The 20,162-nt window shown below is 44.6% G+C and overlaps 3 protein-coding genes across 3 annotated transcripts; 2 read left to right on the top strand and 1 right to left on the bottom strand.

Moving 5' to 3' along the window:
- Positions 1 to 14,545: 14,545 nt before the first annotated feature.
- Positions 14,546 to 16,140, top strand: CCR75_006228 (uncharacterized protein; the record flags this gene model as incomplete). Its single annotated transcript, XM_067964298.1, has 3 exons — positions 14,546 to 14,643; positions 14,702 to 14,999; positions 15,058 to 16,140. The coding sequence occupies 3 exons, from the start codon at positions 14,546 to 14,548 to the stop codon at positions 16,138 to 16,140; spliced, it is 1,479 nt and encodes a 492-aa protein (XP_067823819.1).
- Positions 16,141 to 17,340: 1,200 nt separating this feature from the next.
- Positions 17,341 to 18,636, top strand: CCR75_006229 (uncharacterized protein; the record flags this gene model as incomplete). Its single annotated transcript, XM_067964299.1, has 1 exon — positions 17,341 to 18,636. One exon carries the CDS (start codon positions 17,341 to 17,343, stop codon positions 18,634 to 18,636), a length of 1,296 nt encoding a protein of 431 aa, XP_067823818.1.
- A 232-nt stretch (positions 18,637 to 18,868) lies between these two features.
- CCR75_006230 (uncharacterized protein) lies at positions 18,869 to 19,537 on the bottom strand (the record flags this gene model as incomplete). Its single annotated transcript, XM_067964300.1, has 1 exon — positions 18,869 to 19,537. One exon carries the CDS (start codon positions 19,535 to 19,537, stop codon positions 18,869 to 18,871), a length of 669 nt encoding a protein of 222 aa, XP_067823677.1.
- Between the last annotated feature and the right edge of the window lie 625 nt (positions 19,538 to 20,162).

Raw genomic sequence — 20,162 nt, 5'->3', positions numbered from 1 at the left:
AGAACCTCATTGTATGACGCTCATCTCTTGTGAGATGTGCGAATGGATTAGGAACCTCCAATCCTCTTACGAGCGCGGGAAACGCTCGTTCCCTGATGGACCATCTGTCGAGGATGATGGGCCTTTTCATACGTCAAACGAGACCCGGAACGCCCATCATCAGTTGAGAACGAGGTTCCCAACTATCATGCGAGAGTGGATACCCTCGCCAACGACGAGACAACTCGGTCGAACCCCTTTCATCTCACGGTGGTTCGAGAAGCGCTCAACAAGAAAACGCTTTTTACCACTCAAATCCGTGAATGGATGTGTAGGGGGAGGAAAAACCGTGTCCGCCTCATTCGACACCCTTCATTATTTGAAGATCGACATTGATCACGATCGATCTCATTGACGCGAGTTATCGGTGACGGTCGATAATATTTCTCGTGACCCTGTTGAAAAATTGTGCGCTCATTGCGACTGATCAATTGGCGAACGAGTGGACGCATCAGTCCCTCCAAAAGTAGTTGGTGACAGCTCGTCAAAAGATCTCATTCTTGAAGGATGTAGAGAATTGTCTGGTTCATGAGAACCAGACTCTGTCCCGAAACTAACATGCTTAAGCTCGGGACTACCAGGCTTTGGCAGACACCTTAAACCATTCCGGGGTGATCCGGAATCGGAAGAAGCTTCCTACTGATGGTACGGGCGGAGACGCCCGACATAAACGTAGGATGCGTACGCATCCTACGAGGCAGCTTGATCGTGAACGCATTGTGTGACGATGTAGTATACGAAACGGGCCGATGTATCTGGGCAGTGATTTCTTACTGCCCACATTCGTCTCTACATGTTTTGGTAGGTTTACCGTAGATTGTAGGACTAGCTGATAGATTCATTTTTTTGCCAGAGTACCGTTTCTGTCGGTCCACCGCATCACGATGAAATCTTGTACGGAAATCGGTCACTGCTTCGCTAGCCAGCAGAATTCCTGCTGACTCAGTTTTACTTTTATTTTAGTGCGCCCCTTGAATAAGAGTCACTCTCAAACAAGGTGAGTATACGTGGATGGCGTAAGCCATTCACGTAAACGGTGTATTCTCTGTAGAAGCAGGCACTAAATTGATGATGGCAATTTCAAGCATCGGCAAGAATTTAATCCAACTCGTTAACGAGTGGATGTATCCATGAAGTTTCTCTTCGAGGATCCGATTTGCACGTTCGGTCGGACCATCTGTTTCAGAATGGTCAGAAGCTTCCGTTTTCCACTGTGTTTCAAGTGATTTGAACACAGATTGCCAAAATTTCGCCGGGAATCTATGGCCTTGATCTGAGACCAGTTCACGGCATAATCCATGGAGTCGAAATATATCGGTTCAATAAAGACATGAGTACAGTCATTGGCTGTGCTTGACTCCGGGACTGCAGCAAGATATACTATCTTGCTGAAAATATCAACAAAGACAAGAACGCGTGTTCGTCTTCATGAAATCCGACGACGAAGTCCATCGATACGGACTGCCAACATTCTGCCGGAACAGGCAGAGGTTGTAACGGAGCACGGAATGAAGCACTGGGCTTCACCCGTTGACAAACTTCGCAAGCACGCATGTACTTGCGGACGAACTCATACTGCCATGGCCAGTAGAAGTCGTGACTTATTGTGAGATAAGTCTTGTCATGTCTACGATGCCCAATATTTGGTGCATCGTGACACTCGTACATGATGCATAAACGCAAATCATTATGGGTGGGGATGACGATACGAGGTGTGTCACCAGCAATGGCTGTGTAGTACAGTAACCCATTGCGTGGTGTGTATCGATTTGTTGAGGATCGATACAAATTTGACAATCCTTTGAAGGAATGTTGGGATGAATTTCTAAGGTAATCTATCAACCCTTTAAGAGCCTTTTTTCTTGATAAGCTCTCAAGTAATGTTGACGACGGAACATTTATTCTTGCAACAGTTGGCTTACCCTAAATATTGGTTTGTACAGCCAGCTCGAAATCGGGCAGGCGCGAAAGGGCATCAGCGACATCATTAAGTCGTCCCGGTCTATTTTCCACGGAGAAGTAATACTCCGCGAAGAAGGATAGCCACCTCGCCATTCTTTGCGAGAGATGTAGGCTGTTTACGGCCGTGCGTAATGACGCATGGTCCGTATATACGATGAACGGTCTATCTCCGAGGATAAAGACCCTCAATTTAGCAAGTGCATATTTCATGGCGAGGAGATCCTTGTCATGCACTGGGTAATTAGGTTCAACTGGTTGCAGCTGACGCGATTGATAAAAGACGACGCGCTCAGCGCCGTCTGTGTCATGTTGCATTAACGCACAGCCGATTGAGAAATCGCTGGTATCACAGACCACATGAAATGGTCGGTCTTGGTCCGCAATCGCCAGAATTGGCAATTGCATCAAGTTTCGCTTGATACCCTCAGAGGAACGCTGACAATAAGCGTTCCGTGACCTTTTTACATTTCTCTTAAACAAAGAAGAAAGGTAAACTGTAATTTTAGCACAATTGCGGGAGTTATGCCACTATGCAGAGGAACTTTCGAATCCCTATACATCGACTGGCACAGGCCAGTCGGTGATCGCCTTGATCTTTTTCGGATCAGGGCGTACACTATGTTGCCCCACGATGCAGCCAAAAAGTGGTATTTCGCTTGCAGTGAATATACGCTTGTTAAGGTTGCATACACTTATGCTTACGCATAAGTGTAAGAACCTTTCGGACGTGGATACGATGTACTTAAAATGCCAATTTTTCGTTCATGGCTCTATTTATGAACGAAGACGTTATTAATTTTGCTCCGGGCGAAATCCCGCATCGATCCTCACAGATTGGTTATACCTCTGTTAAGGCATTACTTAGTCCATGTCGCATAACTAGCCATTCCCATAGCATTTAGCTTAGGGACTTACTGCTATAAACGAAATATCCTGTTCACGCATAAGGATCTGATAGAAAATGTACCGTTGCAGCGTCGAAAAATTGAACGCTGCAGCGTTCATTCACCCATTCACCCTATTTTTGCTTTACGCACATATAAGGTCGGAGAGCTATGTGCGAATGATGACTTCCTCAAGCCAAGCAGTCGGCAAAGAATTTGTCGATCGCTAATACTTGTTCACGAGGCAATGACCATGGCTTCATAACACAGTATTTCGAACCTAGTATCAGGTCGATTTCGTATCGAGTGCCTTTATCCTTCGGTACTGATTCAGGGAAGACATCCTTGATTTCTGATTAATCTTTATACAAAGGGTTTGTCTTCAACGGCTCCCAGGATTGGGACGTTGAGCGTTCCATCCGAATTTTCTCATCGAGGATACTTTCGTCCATGGATGAGCTACAGAGAACCCGTCCGTTCTCATAAATTACTTTTGCCGACCGAATATCGGCCACGTACTTTTCATTTGAGACAAGTAGACAGATCTGCTAAATTTGCCATTCCGCAGATCACACAAAAACTGTTTGGTTCTAGCGTTGGCAATTGAGTTATGTACGAATTTCACTTCGGAGGCGGGGCCACTACGCCTATGAGTGTAGTGCCCTACGCCCAGTGCCTAGAAGAACACAGCGAAATTATCGACCTCCCGCTAGAAACAGCGGATGACACGGATCCAACGCTGTTGCAAAATAACGCAATGGCGAGGCAGATCGACATAAAACGGTTGGAGTCAGTAGTAGCGGAGCGCCCTACTGACCAGCAACTTCAAAAGAATTTGCAGGTCTTTTGACGAAGTTGCTCTTCACAAGCAAACATTAAGTGTAACTGCCCCAGGTGATGAGGTTAACTTCATCACCTTGAAAGTTATAGTGGCAAACAAATTGCCTCTAAAGTCCCTTGTCGATTGTGGGGCGTCGAGCAATGTTATTCGACGCCAATCGTTAGAAGATCGCATACTCAAATTTATTGAGCGCGATATCCCTCTTACGAAGATGACAGTGCGCCTAGCAACGGGCGCATCCGTAACAGTAAAGAAACTTGTGGTTGGTGTCCAATACAGATTGTAATGGCATCACTTGTGGCTCGGCCATTTGCACAACTTTACAAGATCTCATTGTGAAAACCCATGACACTATGGAGTTAGATCTCGACGGCTGGTACAAGCACAGGCAGCGTCGAAGTTCGACCACTCGAATATGTCGAGTGGCAGGAAACAAAGATGTTTGCTTACAAACCATCAACTAAGATAATTAGAAACGCCTGTTTATAAGAGACAGTGCCTACGTCCTAGATCGACTGAAGAATCGATCGTAGAGGATAACGCTGTGGTTTCGCGATCACAGCTAGAGATAGTTGGGGAGGATACTTCCCAGAAAACTTGAGAGAAAAACAAGTCCCCAAGAATATGTGGGAATAAGTCCTCAGATACTTGTGGTCAAAGGTTCCCAGGTACCTTTGGAAATAAGTTCCAAAGAGGAAGCTGGGACAATAAATGTTTCAGTTAACAATGGATCAAGTGTAGGCGCTTATTCAATTGACATTATAGCGCCTCCGAAATTAAATTTGGAGATAACTCAATTGTTAGCGCTAGGAGCGAAACGGTTCTTGCGTGATATGCGTAGTGGCAAAGTCAAGCAGATCTGCGTACTTATACCTATGACAAATACGTGGCCGATATTCGATTGGCAATAGTATTCCCTCAGAACGAATGGGTTCAGCAGCTCATCTATGGACGAAAATATCCTCGATGAGAAGTTTTACGTTCCAATTCTCGGGGTTTGGGGACAAATCCTTTACATTAAGATTAAATAGAATCTTAGGATGTCTTACCTGAATCATTACAGTGCGAGTTGCCTAAGGATAAAGGCACTCGCCACGAAATCGACCTAATCCCAGGTTCGAAATAATGTGTCATGAAGCAATGGCCATTGCCTCGTGAACAAGTATTAGCGATCGATAAATTCGTTGCCGATCGCTTAGCAGCGTGCCATGTGAGGGAGTCAACCTCCCCACATAGCTCTCCGACCTTCTGTGTGCGTGAAGCAACAGGAGAATGGCGGATTGTGCATGTGTCCAATAAATTGAGCGCTGCAACGGTACCAAATTAAACTACGATACCAACGAAATGACGTAATCATTCATGGTATATCAAAGAGTACTATCGTTTCGTCGATGTATCTGATGGATGGATTCAATCAGACCCTTATGCGTGAACAGGATATCCCACTCACAGCAGTAAGCGCTTGAATCTTTGTTAAACCGTAACACCTGGCATGGTACTTCCAGCGGACTACTATCGGAGTGGCTAGTCATGCCACAGGGACTTAGTAATACCACTGCGATATTTAGCAGATGTGTAATTAATCTGTTGAGATCGGTGCGGGATTTTGCACTGAGCAATTTTGATGACGTCTTTGTTCATAGCAGAGCTATGAACGAAAGTAGAATGTTGGAGTACATCGTACCCACGTCCGAAAGGCTCTTACGTTTATGCGTAAGCACAAGTTGTATGCAGATCTCAAGAAGTGGATATTCGCTGCAAGCGAAATACCACTTCTTGGGTGCATCGTGGGTAAAGACGGTGTACGCCCGGATCCGCAAAAGATCAAGGAGATCATCTATTGGCCTTTGCCAGTCGATGTAAAGGGACGTCGAAAGTTCCTCGGCTTAACGGCGTACCTGCACAAGTACTCCCGCAATGATGTCGAAATGACTGTACATCTTTCTTCTTTTCCGAAGTAAAATAAAATAGTGGTCATGAAGCGCTGATTGTCAGCGTTGCTTTGAGTGTATCAATCAAATCTTAATGCAATTACCAATCCTGGCGATTGCGGACCATGACAGACCATTTCATGTGGTCTGTGACGCCAGCGATTTTGCAATCGGCAATTTTGCAATCGGCTGTGCGTTAATGATATATGCCACAGACGGCGCAGAGTGCGTCGTCTGCTATCTGTCGCGTCAGTTTTAACCAGCTGAGCGCAACTATCCAGTGCATGTCAAGGAACTCCTTCTCATGAAGCATGCTCTAGCTAAGTTTAGGTTCTATCTCTTGTGAGATAGACTTTACGCACGGCCGCTAACAGTCCACACCTCTCGCAAAGAAGGGCGAGATGGTTGTCTCTCTTCGCGAAGTATAACTTCTCCGTGAATTATAAAGCAGGACTACTAAATATCTTCGCTGATGCCCTTTCGCGCCAACCCGATTTTGATCCGGCTGCGCAAGTGAAGAGTGAGCAGAAGGCCACTGTTGCAACAATAAGGAGTATTACATGAAAATGGCCCTAGCGAGAAGGGATTTGGAGCATATACTGTATTTGAAGGACGGCAACGACGTCACGGATGTATGACGTAAACAACACATACGAGCTAGGCATTATCCTTAAGGTGCTGTTATCCAGCCGGTACGCGCATATTGGAGGCATGGAAAACGCTCCGCGAATTTTATATCGACGCGTCGTCTCAACAAATTAAAGATGGAAATTGGCACAAACATGGCAGGACATCTGGATGCAATTGACAAACTGGTTGCTGGACTTCAGACTACGGGAAAGCCAAAAGATGAGTCGCGATAGCTGGTTGTTCTTCTAGGCAATCTTCCGTCAAAGGTTTAGCTTATTTCGTCGATTTTGGAGAAATTGACGGACATCACGCTAATCGAGGTGTGGAAGAAGCTTCTGAAGGAATTGGAGAGGCTATACAAATAGGAGATCACAGAAAATGCATTTTGGCGTACTAAAAACTTTAAAAAAAAATTTAACGGGCGGAAGGGTGGGGCGTTTCGCTATATCGGCGTCTCTTAGCAACGACGTCTGTTTTGAGTGAAGTGTTTAAATTGTGATCGGTACGTCACTTGCCACGGAACTGTCCAGATGGAAACAGATCTGCAGTTTTTGGAGTTGGTGAAGAATACGCAACCGAATGGCTTAATAACAGTCGCGCTAGATTCCATATAAAGCATCACTAAAAAGTTAAGGTTTTCTTACATAAGGCCTATGAACAAGCATCGAATAGACGATTTTAAGACGGCAAGAGCTTGCTTGACATAGGATAAAGGACCGTGAAACTATATTATAAATAGAACATAAATTGCATTCGCATCGTTAGAGTCCTATTTATATCAGGATTTGACAGAAGTCTATTGTCGGTTGGTAAACTTACAGAACGTAGCATGAACTTAAGGCTTTAGCGTATATCGTGCATCATCTCGGGCAAGGATAGAGCTATACGTTTGGGAACAAGGGATGGCGTATAAGCTTGACTGTGAGCAGAAATAATCATGCCTCATTGATTTTTCGGCGACAATGAGTAAAAGCTTGGGCACTCTTGCATTGGACACTCGAGCAAAATATCCTAACGACACAACGCTCAACTGGAGGCATACTTTGATCAATAAAGGTATAGAAAGATTGTTAGAATGGCAAGCAGTCAGTCGCGACATTTCACTACCGGCTAATGATAACTCGTTGTGTAATGAAACACCCTTTGCTAATTTTGATAACAGTACTAGTCAACCTACACTGATTACAGTGAAGGTGGAGCGCCTCGACTACTTCCCGCACACGACATGCAGCGGATGATTTTAAGTAGCTAGGAAGTCCAAGCTACCAAAGGTAAATTCTAAGGCTTTAGAATAGGGAAAAAAGCGAAAAAGTTTTTATGAATTAAGTTCCTACGTAACGATCTTCTATCTACTACTGGCTTTAATCTATTAATAACAAACTATGTATGGCGCCTACCCTTGCGAACCGCACTATCGTGTTTCATGGGGTTGATTTGAACTTGAATCAACCAATCAATAGAACAAATGTCTTTCTTCGTCAATATTACCAATTTTGAAAATATCGGAAATAATAAGTCAAATATTAATAACGATAAAAGTTTGTGTTTCTTTATTTTTTCCTATCACAGGGAATAATTCCTATTATTCCTCTTATAGGAATAATATTTATGTAACGGGACACCCCGTAAGATCACCCCGGCCGAGTCGGCGTCATCGCCCAACTTGGTGGCGACTTTTGAGGCCTCCAGATCAACCGGGACCACGTTTATTAAACCTACGAGTTCTAACGTGACGATCAAAGAGGTGATTACAAAGTTTGACAGACCGTTTTGGTGCGGAGTCATCTTGTTATGACTCCATGGACGACGATGACTCTGGTGATGCCAGTATGCATCACCAGCGACGGATTGGTTGTAAGGATCACTCCGAGAGTAATGTTAGCGTTAACGTTAACAGAACCCAACGGGAGAGTGACCGCAATGTTTTGCGGTTGGTTCCCGAAAAGAAGCCTTGGTTGCCCTCTAAGGCAACCAAACTCGTTATAATGGTATTTCCAACGATCGATACCATATTCCGTTGTTCGAATTATCCAGGATTAACAAGCCTGGTAAGTACGAAACGGAATTTTTTGAAGCTGCCATTTTCTGAAATCGGTGGTACACTTGTAAGCGGGCAAAGGATGTCACTCCTTTTTTTCAAGCTTGGGAAGCATTTGAAAAGAATGTGCAAAGACAAGCCGCGAGGGCCTGCTTGACAAAGTGGATGCTTTCCGTAAACGGTTTAAAAAAAACAGACCGTAGTCGGTGCACGCCACAAGCTGCACGGGTTGTCTAGAGAGGCAGTGTTACCTTGCCCTCGTGGGGGACTAATATCCATGTTGCTTTAAGGATGCAGGTCATGCCCGTAAGGAGGCATACTCCCTCAAAAATCCCCATTTGGAGTACGCTTACCGATTGTCAAATGCGCGAAGGGATTTAGAACCTTCAATCCTTTTAAGAGGGCAAGAAGCGCTCGTATTCTGATGGACTCTCTGTCGAGGAAGATGGATCCCGTTGTATTGTCGAACGAGACCCGAAACATCCATCATCACTTGGGAACGAGGTCCTTAACTATCAAGCGAGGGTGGATATCCTCGCCAACGAACGAGATTACTCGTTCAAATCCCTTACACCTCACGGTGTTCGAGAAGCGTTCGACAAAGAAACGCTTTTCACCACTCGAACCGGTCAATGGATGTGGAGGATGAGGCAAAATCGGATTCGCCTCGTTCGCTGAACCCGAATCAACATCGTGACTTGGATCACCCCTCCGTTTCTTAAGGTAGAATATTGACTACGAGCAATTCCGTCGCCGCGAATTAGCGGTGACGGTCGATAATGTTTCCCGTGACCATTTTAAAAAGTGCGCTAGTTGCGAGTTATCGACTAACGTACGAAAGGACGCATCAGTCTCTTCAGAGCGAGCTGGTGATAGCTCATTACAAGATCTCATCCTTGGAGGATGGAGTGGAACGTCTGGTTTGTAAGAACCAGACTCTATCGTGAGACTAATATGCTTTAGCTTGGGACGACCAGGCTTTGGCAGACGCCTTAGACCGTTCCGGGGTGATCCTGTATCGGATAAGCCTCGTAGTGATGGTACGGGTGGAGATGCCTGATAAAAAACGCAGGATGCGTACGCATCCTACGCGGCAGCTCGATCGTTTACGCATTTCCTTGGCGGTACAGTCCACGAAACGGGCAGATATACCTGGGTTAAATAATTTATTACTGCCTACATTCGTCACTACATGTTCTGGTAGGTTTACCTACATAGTAGGACTAGTTCATTAACATTAAATGAAAGAATATTTGGTCTTTCATTTTAATCAGAGTTCTTTTTCGGCCGGTCCGCTGCATCAGCGATTGACTCCTGTACGAAATGGACAACTGATTCTCTAGCCACCAGGAATTCTCCTGCTGACTCGATTTTTTTTGTCTTCAGTGCGACTGGTGCGCACTGTGGAGATGTCGTTCTCATCATTAGCAAGAGCATTATTGCTCTCTCTCTATTTTTATTGTTTTCGATTATGAGTCTTACAGCATCCTTATCAAAGTCAGTAGTAGCATTATCGCTATTGCTGAGTTTGTCCACTTAAATGTTGATTGAATCTACATTGGTATCCTTCGCATTGACCTTAGACAATGCGTGATAAGCGAGGGCTAGATTGTTTTTTGGTCAAGCAGTCCATCTCCTCTTGAATTAGCGTTACGCTCAAACAAGGTGAGTATCCGTGGATGGCGTAAGCCGTTTATTAAAAGCGGTGTATGCTTTGTAAAAGCATGCACTGAATTGCTGATGACAAATTACCTTCTGTAAGAACTCGCTCTAAATCGTAAAAGGATGGGCGTGTCCGCGAAGCATATCTTCGAGGATACGATTTGCACGTCCTGTCTGACCATCTATTTCAAGATGGTCTAAAGCTGACGTTTTCAACTGTGTTCCAAGTGATTTGAACACAGATTACCAAATTTCTGTCGTGAATTTAGGCTCCCGATCGGAGAACAGTTCACGGGGTAACCCATGGAGCTGAAATATCGTGTCAACAAAGACACGAGCACAGACGTTGGCTGTGATCAATTCCGGGACTGCAGCAAGATATACTATCTTGCTGAAAATATCAACAAAGACAAGAACGCGTGTTCGTCTTCATGAAATCCGACGACGAAGTCCATCGATACGGACTGCCAACATTCTGCCGGAACAGGCAGAGGTTGTAACGGAGCACGGAATGAAGCACTGGGCTTCACCCGTTGACAAACTTCGCAAGCACGCATGTACTTGCGGACGAACTCATACTGCCATGGCCAGTAGAAGTCGCGACTTATTGTGAGATAAGTCTTGTCGTGTCTACGATGCCCAATATTTGGTGCATCGGCCACTCTTTCATTTGATACACGTAGACATTCTGGTGGGTTTGCGATTCGGGTGTTCACCAGCAATGTTTGGTTGTAGCGTTGGCCATTGCGTTGTGTACGATTTGTTTCGGATCGGTGCCACTTTGCCTATGCTTGTAGGCCTGTTGTGCTGAATTTCTCAGGTAATTATCGACCCTTTAGAAGCCTTTTTTGATACGGTTTCAACGTTGTCAAGTAATGTTGGCGAGGCAGATTTTCTTGCAACGGTTGGCTTCCGTAGTATTGGTTTGTCCAGCCAGCTCGAAATCGTGCAGGCTTGAAAGTGCTTCACGACATCATTAAGTCGTCCCGGTGTATTTTCCACGTTGAAGTTATAGTGGCGAAGAAATTGCCTCTCGCGTTCTTTGCGATTGTGTGGCGTTTAGCCGTGTTATTGACGCCTGTCGTTATACGATGCATGGTCTATTTCTGAGGCTATATCCCTCTTTCGAAGTGCATTTTTCCTGGCGAGGCGATCCTTGTCAGTACTGGGACTTGGGTTGGTGTGCAGTACGGATTGTAATGGATGACGTGCTCGGCCGTTTGCATGTCTTTACGAGATCTGATTGTGAAATCGCTTGACACTGTGGAGTTGATCTGGTCGGCTGGTCCAATCGCCGGCAGCGTTGCAGTTCGTCCGCTTGATATGTCGAGGGCAGGCTACAATGATGTTTGCTTACATTCCTTCAACTACGATAATTAGAAACGCCTGTTTATAAGAGACAGTGCCTACGTCCTAGATCGACTGGAGAATCGATCGTAGAGGATAACGCTGTGGTTTCGCGATCACAGCTAGAGGTAGTTGGGGAGGATACTTCCCAGAAAACTTGAGAGAAAAACAAGTCCCCAAGAATATGTGGGAATAAGTCCTCAGATACTTGTGGTCAAAGGTTCCCAGGTACCTTTGGAAATAAGTTTTGAAAAGAAAACTAAGACATTAGATGTCGTAGTAAAAATGGATCAAGTGTAGGCGCTTATACACTTGATCTGATAGCGACTTTTGACAACGACTCCATTTTTGCAATCGTTTGTAACTTGAAGGGCGAGGTTTCTCGCTCTTCACATACGAGAGGATCATTGGTTTCGGACCTCTGTTTTATCGTCGTCTCAGATGACGATAAGCTCCATAAAGAACGAAAGCCTGTTTCAGACTGAAGTCCTCCTGTTCCGCTGTAGAGATCGCTTGATCGAGCGACTCTAGTCCAAGCCGGAACAGTTGGGTCGTAACAGAACAGTCTGCAAGTTCTTTATAAACACATTTACCTGTGTTTGTTTATCAATTGGATGACTCACGATACAATATACCAGGTATCGTGTATGCTAAGCATAAGCGTGAAGTTCACGCTTGCCCTGCTTCAAATTCAGGATCTTGGCTCGGGCCCTGAATTCGGCACGTAGCAGCTCAATCGTTTGACTGAGCCGGGAAATAACGACCTCATACGACCCAAAACCCAATTGGGGTGAGGGTTTGTGAAGCTTGAGCCCTAAAGCTTAAGATTTGGCACGTCCGCTTATGTTGGACATGCCAATCTCACTTTTGTCGCATCACAATTGATGCGGCGAGTTTTATGGCGTCGTCTAATTCGAGTAACCATCTTAATAATGAGTCGCCTTCGACTGCCTTAAACTTAGAGATTTCTATTTTTAAGTTTTCGGATCGACGCGGAAGCGTCAGCCCGCTAGCAGCTTGTTAATGCTGCTGTTTCAACTTTCCAATTGTTGAGCACCTTGTTCTTTTAACACCTCCGCGTGTTGAGAGCCTTGCTGGTGAAGCAAGCTACTTTTTCTTGGGTCCCGTCGAATTCATCTTGTATGAGCTCGGCTATGGCCGCATGTTGCTCATTTGTGTGCAGAGTGAACAGCATGGCGCCCATTTTTGGCCCACCGACGACCGAACTCATGCGATCGATCGCTCTCCATCCAAGGTCACTCAAATGAGTGAACCTTTCACGCGTTGTGTGATATTCTATTTGAGGGGCTGAAAGCTCCCTCCTTCTTCATCTAACATGTCCCTGTTGTACGTGTGCCGGACGTTGAACGGAACACGAAGTGCTACCAGGTGTAACGATGCATCTTTTGCTTGTACTGATAACAGTGAAGGTGGGGCGCCTCGACTACTTTACATACACGACGTGCAGAGAAAGGTTCTAAGTTACAAGGAATTCTTAGCTACCAAAGGTTAATTTTAGGGCTTTACAATTGAGGAAATATAACGCACTGCCGACCGGTACTGCTTCAGTACAAGTCCACTTCGCACTGCCTCAGCGCGAGTGGTGCCTCACGTCACTTCACGTACACTAGTACGTGCAGAGGAAGTCTTCTCTTTAAAACACTTGCTTCAAAGGGGGTTAAATGAAAACAGTATTAATATAATTAAGTCCTTCTTTCTATCTGTTAATGCTAATTTAATTATTAACTAATACAAAATATGTACTGAAAGTCTTATCTGTCTTTCTCTTTGCGCGCGTCCAGCGCTGACTGGACCGCGGAGAAAGTAGATATAATGGTCTACCAATGGATAAGCTTTTAGAATACTACCATGTAAAGTAATATTCTCCAAAATTCTCTACCTTTTATATATAAAATATTAACTAACAACCTTTGAGTGTTAATATCATGTAACGATACACCCCGTTACAGGAAAAGTAAAACTGTGTGAATATCTCAAGTTCCTACGTTACGACCTTCTATCTTCTACTGACTTTATTACATTAATAACAATCCATGGAAGGCCTACTTCCGCACTGCACAATCGTGTCTTGTGACATTGGCAAGGTTGATTAAAACTTGAATCAACCAATCAATAGAACTGATGTTTTATTGCGGCAATATTACCAAATTTGGTAATATTGGAACTTTCAAGTCGTATCATTAATAAAATAATAAATTTGCACTTCTTATTTTCCTTCTTATCAGAATAATATATATGTAACGGCACACCCGTTACAGTTTAATTAAACTATGTTTTCTTGGGATTAAATACCTGACTCCAAAGTAGGCTTCGGTCGAATGGCTTCATTTGTAATTATATATAAGAGCATTTGAAGCTGCTTAAGCCGCTCTATCGTTCACACATATAAGGTATGTATACATTGTGCTTTCGTGGCTGTGTCGCAAACGAGGGAGACAGTCCATCCATATTTTATCATATGGACGACGTGGACATTTCTTGGAGCCACCTCATGTAAAGGAGGGACGTAATCAATGAGTAAAATGCCTTATTTAAACAGCAGTAGCAATAAGTGTTTCAATTACGTTTCGATACTGATAAGTAAAAATCACATGAAAGCTCGCAACATTGCAATTTTATCTGTGCTGCATCATTGATACGTAAAAGTTGATGATTTCAATACCATTGGAACTATATAGTAACAGTCAGAATTTATAGCTCTTGCTACGTCAAAGTCACTTGTGCATACTTTTAACACAGCCAGCCACCGCCTGTTTATAAATCAGATGTTGATCATAAAATGCTTACTGATATCCATTGGCTACTGTTATGATTCCACATAAAATTAGGTGTTGAATTCGTTGCATTTTGCTACTTTTGCGTGAAATCGCATATTCCCACGGGGGCTCTTAAGGCATTGGACGAGGAATATGTAGGAATAGCTCTTCAGATGAAACTCTAATGTATTAAGTGTCCATTCTAGCAACTATGTCGCACCGCATATCTCGAATTTCAAATCTAATGTGCAGGTTGGCTTCTATGTCCTTTATTTCCGCAGGCTGTATTACTCCGTCACTACCTCCCCGTAAACGAACAGGCAGTAAAATATTTGATACTCGAACTTTTTTGAGTGTGCTGGCATTAAAAGCTTACGCCATTACTTTTAGTTTTGCACACAAGGACCTCAGGCCGCGTGTTACTGCCATTCTCCATGAAAATAGCTGAACTGCTTAATGGGCCCACCGCCGCGACCCGGTTACATCCCGAGAAGCGGATGGACATGCCAGCTCTCGACGATATTATGCAAAAGTGCGTCCTGGTCATTTTTTTTGCTAAGATTTAATTTGCCGACTCACTAGTTATGCAGTCGATTGCACCGATCGGAGCTCTCCATGGCTCGCATTATTCAATCGCTCGCTGCTAAGACTGGCAGTTGCACGCATTTACCGCATCTGGTCATTCCCAGTCCCACGTATAAAGCAATGCTGTCCACTCACAAAGACACCTATCCAAGCGATGACGAAGTGGCAAAGATTAAACATAGTCAAAATATTGAATTCAAAGCAAACTGTGGCCAAACGCGCGATGGGTTGACGCCACTAAATGAGTCGGAAAAACGAGTGAAGCAAAGAATGTTGGTCAAGCGATCGTATTACCGCAAAATCGTTCGTTTTGTACCCTTATCTCTTATGGAAATCAAGGGGTACTAATTTTCATTTGCAGGATACGTTGGTGGAGTTACGACATGAGTTAGAGACGCTCGAAATCAAATGCAAAGAAGTGATAATAACGCGGCGACCGTTTAAGACCCAGCCATTGCCACTTGCAAATGAATCACAGCGATGCGAACAGCTTCGGGAACAGTACACGCAGTTGTCCATTACTCAAGATGAGTTACGGTACGAGAATAAAAAGTTACGACTCGAGGCTATGGAACTCTCCAAAACACGCACACGGATTGGCATTTTGCTCAACGAAGAGCTCCAAGATCAAAACGAAGCACGAGCAAAAGGAGCCTCACTAGGCGTGACAAATTGGTCTCGTGCTACGCTTTGCGATGCCAGTGTCACCAAGAATTCGACACAATCTCGATCAAAGACGACCAGTAAGCCCGTGCTAGATTTTACACCGATATCCGAGGACGAATGTATTACGATTGTCCGCGAGGCATACACGGACGTCAAGGCGTTTGCCGACTATCAACGTTATGAAGAAACGGGAGCGAAAGTCTTCGGGTGGCGGGATCGTCGCCAAGTTGATGGCGACACGATGCGTTTTTTTCTCGAAAAAACGTTTGAACACTTGACAGCTAAGGAGATTTCGAGTCGGATGTGGGACTTGGTGTCGTCAGAGCGTGGCGTAAACCGCATTTACGCTTCGGACGTGGCGATTCAATTTCATTTGGTCCAGCGCGTGAACGACGCGAACGTGCTTTTCTATCGCACCATCGAACCACGAGGCGGGAATGAAGTACTTAAAGCGCTCGTGTTGGTATCGCGCGTGCAAGTAGACGACAACGGGACGTTCATGTTGCTCTTTCGTTCGGTTGATCCGCGATCGCGTGGGATTTCGAGGCAAGAAACATTCCAACCTTTGTCAATGAAGAAAGAAATTTGGAGCGATGTTTTTAGCTGGGGCTTGTACGAAGCCGTTGGGGAGTCTGGACAGCATTGTCGGAATTACTTTGGCGGGTTTGTCTCGAGTCTTTTGACACAACAGAGCTTGGATTTTTGGCTCATGCACATCCTCCTTATTGCAGTGCGCTGTGAAAATGAAGTCATTGGGCCGCTCTTTCTTACCATGTAGTAACGAAATCGTCCGCATGACTTATTTGATACATGGGCATCAGTGCACTATAGCTTGGTATTCTTTTCGCCTTTATGCAGCAGTGTCCCGGCACGTGAAAAAAGTTTTCAAGGAGTTTTTCTTGGCCGTCCTACGTCAGTGGCTGGAACCCACAAGTTTCTCTCGAAACATTGCCGAAGCAAAGTCATCTTTACTCTCCGACACATACTTAAAGGACGACGTTCCAGTTCGTCCTACGCCAATTCAATATGTCAATGTATGGGGTGTCACTGAATGCTTTGTATTATCCCGACTCTCGTCCAAATATGTTTCTAGTCGACGAACGCTGCTCGAAGACGGTGGACGCGGTTAAGACGAAGAGGTGTTGCTCACAAGCTCGAGATAGTCCAAAGGCTTTGAAGTTAAAGCTCCCACTGGACATAAGAGAGTCATCTTATCATTCAGCATGCAGGGATTTTCAGCGTCGCCACAGCTTTTGGAGGGATACAGAAACTCACGGTCAGACGCTTAGTTTTTGTGCACGGTATAGTGCCGATCGTAGTTATCAGATCATCTTGTTCGCCACCAGAAGCCAGTACAGTGCCGTTATCATTTACATTGGTGCCCACTCTTTTGCATTTCTTCGCCAAAGCGTCGGCTTTTTCCTTCACGAAGAAGTTCCTAGCTACTTTGATACTACATTTCCCATTTCGATCCGACGCAATTCATCTTCTTGTTGTGCAGCTTACGTCATGACTTTACATTTAAAAATATTTTAGGCTGTGTCGCAGCGAAATTTTAAAGCAGCACTTTGCCTGTTATCGTTCTTGCGTTAATTTCAGCTCTACCTCGCGCTGACTTAACTGTGCTTGACCGACCAATTTAGCTTTATTGCAATCACGAGATCTTTGCGACGATTGTCACGTGAGTTTTAGCTTAATCAAAATCGTGAAAATTGAAAGCGACCGAGGAAAGTCTCATTAGTGTAGATCAAACTATAACTTTTTAGGCGTTCGCGTCAAATGACTGCATCTTTTAGCTATTGAAACATTTACCCTACGAAAATACATCAGAATGGCTATTGTTCTTGACAGCCACTTTGTCCATGTAGTAATATCAGAAATACATTACTCCTCTATGCAATTCCTTAATTTTATTACAAAGTTCCATATAAAACGCGATAAATTTTCATCTTTGACGACTCACATTCTTGCCTTCGCCATGTTCGTTGAGCATTTTGCGCCTTCCAACGATTTTTACGCGGCTCCTGCGTCGCCGTCTTCTGTGTCTTCTCGCGGTTTATGGACGATGTTAGGCATCGTAGCGTTTGTATTGCTCGTATTATCTTTTCTGCTCGCGAACGTCGTGGCCTGGTGCCTGCAGTTGCGTCGCGAGCGTCGTATCCAGCGCAAAACCGAAGAGCTATTCGACAAGTCAACACATATCGAACTTCCGTTTGTACCTGTTACTATATTGACAGGTTTTCTTGGGGCCGGGAAGACGACTTTACTAAATCGCATCCTTTTAACTGAGGAGCACCTACCATACAAAATCATGGTGCTAGAAAATGAGCTTGGTGCCGTCAGTATTGATCATACGCTGCTGCAAGCGGGGGGCAAAGAGCAAGATGGAATTTACATGCTAAACAATGGCTGCATCTGCTGTACGTCGCAAGGTGGCAAAGGGAAGGGAGGAGACGAGTTAGAGCGGATCCTGGATTATTTGCTGCAGCTTATCAAAAAGCAAAATTTTGACTACCTTGTAGTAGAGACCACGGGTCTCGCAGACCCTGGACCAATTATTGAGACTTTTTTACAACTTCGTGCATCACGCTTTCGACTGGATGCGGTAGTTACGATGGTGGATGCAAAGGCGACGCAGCGATACTGGAAGCCCGATATTCAGGCGTACAAGTTTCCGATTGAGCTCCAGCGTCAAGCGTTATATGCAGACATTTTGGTCATTAATAAAGTGGATTCAGCAACTAAAGAGGAGTGTGAGAGATTGCAACAGGAATTGATGGGAATTAATGAAGAAGCTACAGTCTTCACGTGCGTGAAAGCTAATATTGAGCTAGACAAAATTCTCCATATCAATACATTTGATGCTGTGCGGTTCAAGATGCAAAGTGATGGTACGAATCGAGAGAAGGGAAGTATCAAGGCGCGAGGGCAGCATACGGGAGGTATAAGCACGGTCCACTTTGAGGTGGAGCAAGATGTGGACGTTGCTGCGTTTAGTGAGTGGCTTCTGGATGTGGTCAAACGATACGTGAAAGGAGTGGATATTTTACGTGTGAAAGGAGTGCTTGCGGTAGCGGGGGACGCTAAGGATCGTCAATGCGTTGTACAGGGGGTGCTGGATACGTATACAATTGCGCCTGGGGTGCCTTGGGGCGATGGAGAACAACGTGTCTCGCGACTGGTGCTTATCGGCCAGGGTTTTGACCGTCTGGAATTGGAGCGCAGTTTTCAAAAGTGCCTTATTAATAATTGTGAGCCAAAAAAGGAGCGTTGAGTCGAAAATTCGGCTCGTGGGGTTTTAAAATAATAATTATTGCAATATTTTACTTTTATTCAGTTATAAGAGCCAACTCGAAAGTATTTAAAATGATGCTTCGAACGGGTATTCTTTTTGAAACGGTCGTTATCCGCAAGATCCATACCTAAAGTTATGGCAAACTTATGCTAAAAGGCAACCGTTATTTTTAAGTTGTGAGGCTGCCGATCTCTTAGTGAAAAGGCGATCCTTACGCAAGCAGGTCGACATGCTTTAGGAATCCTCGAAGCGGTTCGTGGATCTCATCGTTGAAAGGCTGAGCCTTCATGCGAGAGATCCACGCACTGACTTTCGAGTACTTGGAAAAGTCGTAGCCCATGAGCTCGAGTTGATCAATCTCACAGTAGGCCGCGTAGTCAGCAATGGTGGGATAATCCGTGTTGGCAATAAAGTCGTTGGTTAAAAAGAGCTCAAGCATGGAAAACTCCTTTTCAATAAGTGCATCCTTAGCCGCTATGAATTCACGGTCCTTGGGCGTGTCAGTCTTGGACTTTTTTGCGATCTCCGGCCGAAGAATGTTTAATGTGAAGAGGCGCGTGTTCGTGTGGTGCCAGTGCAGGAATTCGTTGATCTTGGCGCGCACCTTGAGCTCCTTTGGGTACAAATCCTTAGGGCCCGTCCATTCGCACTTGTCGCCTAGATACTGCAAGATAGCCATGCCCTCGTATAGCACAAAGCCGTCGTCCTTAATCACGGGCACAAGTACATTGGGGTTCATAGATCTAAACTCCTCCGACTGGAAAAAGTCGTCGGTTGGGATTATGCGCACAAATTCATGTTTAACATTTTTGACTTTGAGCACCCAAGCCACAGAGCGGGAGGGCTGGCTTATGAGGTTCGCGTAGAGAGTAAGGGTCATGGTTGGAGTAGGGAGTGAAGAGGTGAAGAAGGCGAATCCAAAAATGAAGGCGATAGAAGGAAAAGATTTCATTCTTCTTTGTTTGTTCGTTTACCGGTAGATACCAGTTTTAGTGTATCCTTACGTTTCTAAACTTCTGAAAAACCTTAGTCCTTCTACCGGTCTGATTGAAATTGTCTGCATTCCTAGGATCTTTTCGAGAAGAACGCTATTGCCTCAATCACCCAAGCTATCAACGCATACAACTTTGGGACCTTAACGTGAATGGTGGTTCTTAGGTGAGCAAATATGGCGTACTTGCTGACGCTGTCATTTTCCAATGTCACTTCCAAACGCATGAACACCAGTTTCAACTGAGAAAGAAGGTCAGCTGTAACGGGGCACTACGACTTGTACTGCTTCAGTACAAGCCCACTTCGCACTGCTTCAGTTGCGAGTGGTGCCTAACGTTATTTCACGTATACTCGTACGTGCAGAGGAAGACTTCTCTTTAAGGTAACTAGCTCAAAGAGGGTAAAATGAAAATTGTATTAATACAATTAAGTATCTCTTCTTTCTATCTCTTAACTCTAACTTAATTATAACTAATACTGAACATGCAATTAAAATCTTATCTTAGCTTATC

This window comes from Bremia lactucae, linkage group LG19, assembly GCF_004359215.1.
Source record: "Bremia lactucae strain SF5 linkage group LG19, whole genome shotgun sequence".
NCBI classification, from domain to species: Eukaryota; Oomycota; class Peronosporomycetes; order Peronosporales; family Peronosporaceae; genus Bremia; species Bremia lactucae.
This window is presented reverse-complemented; position numbering and strand designations above follow the sequence as displayed.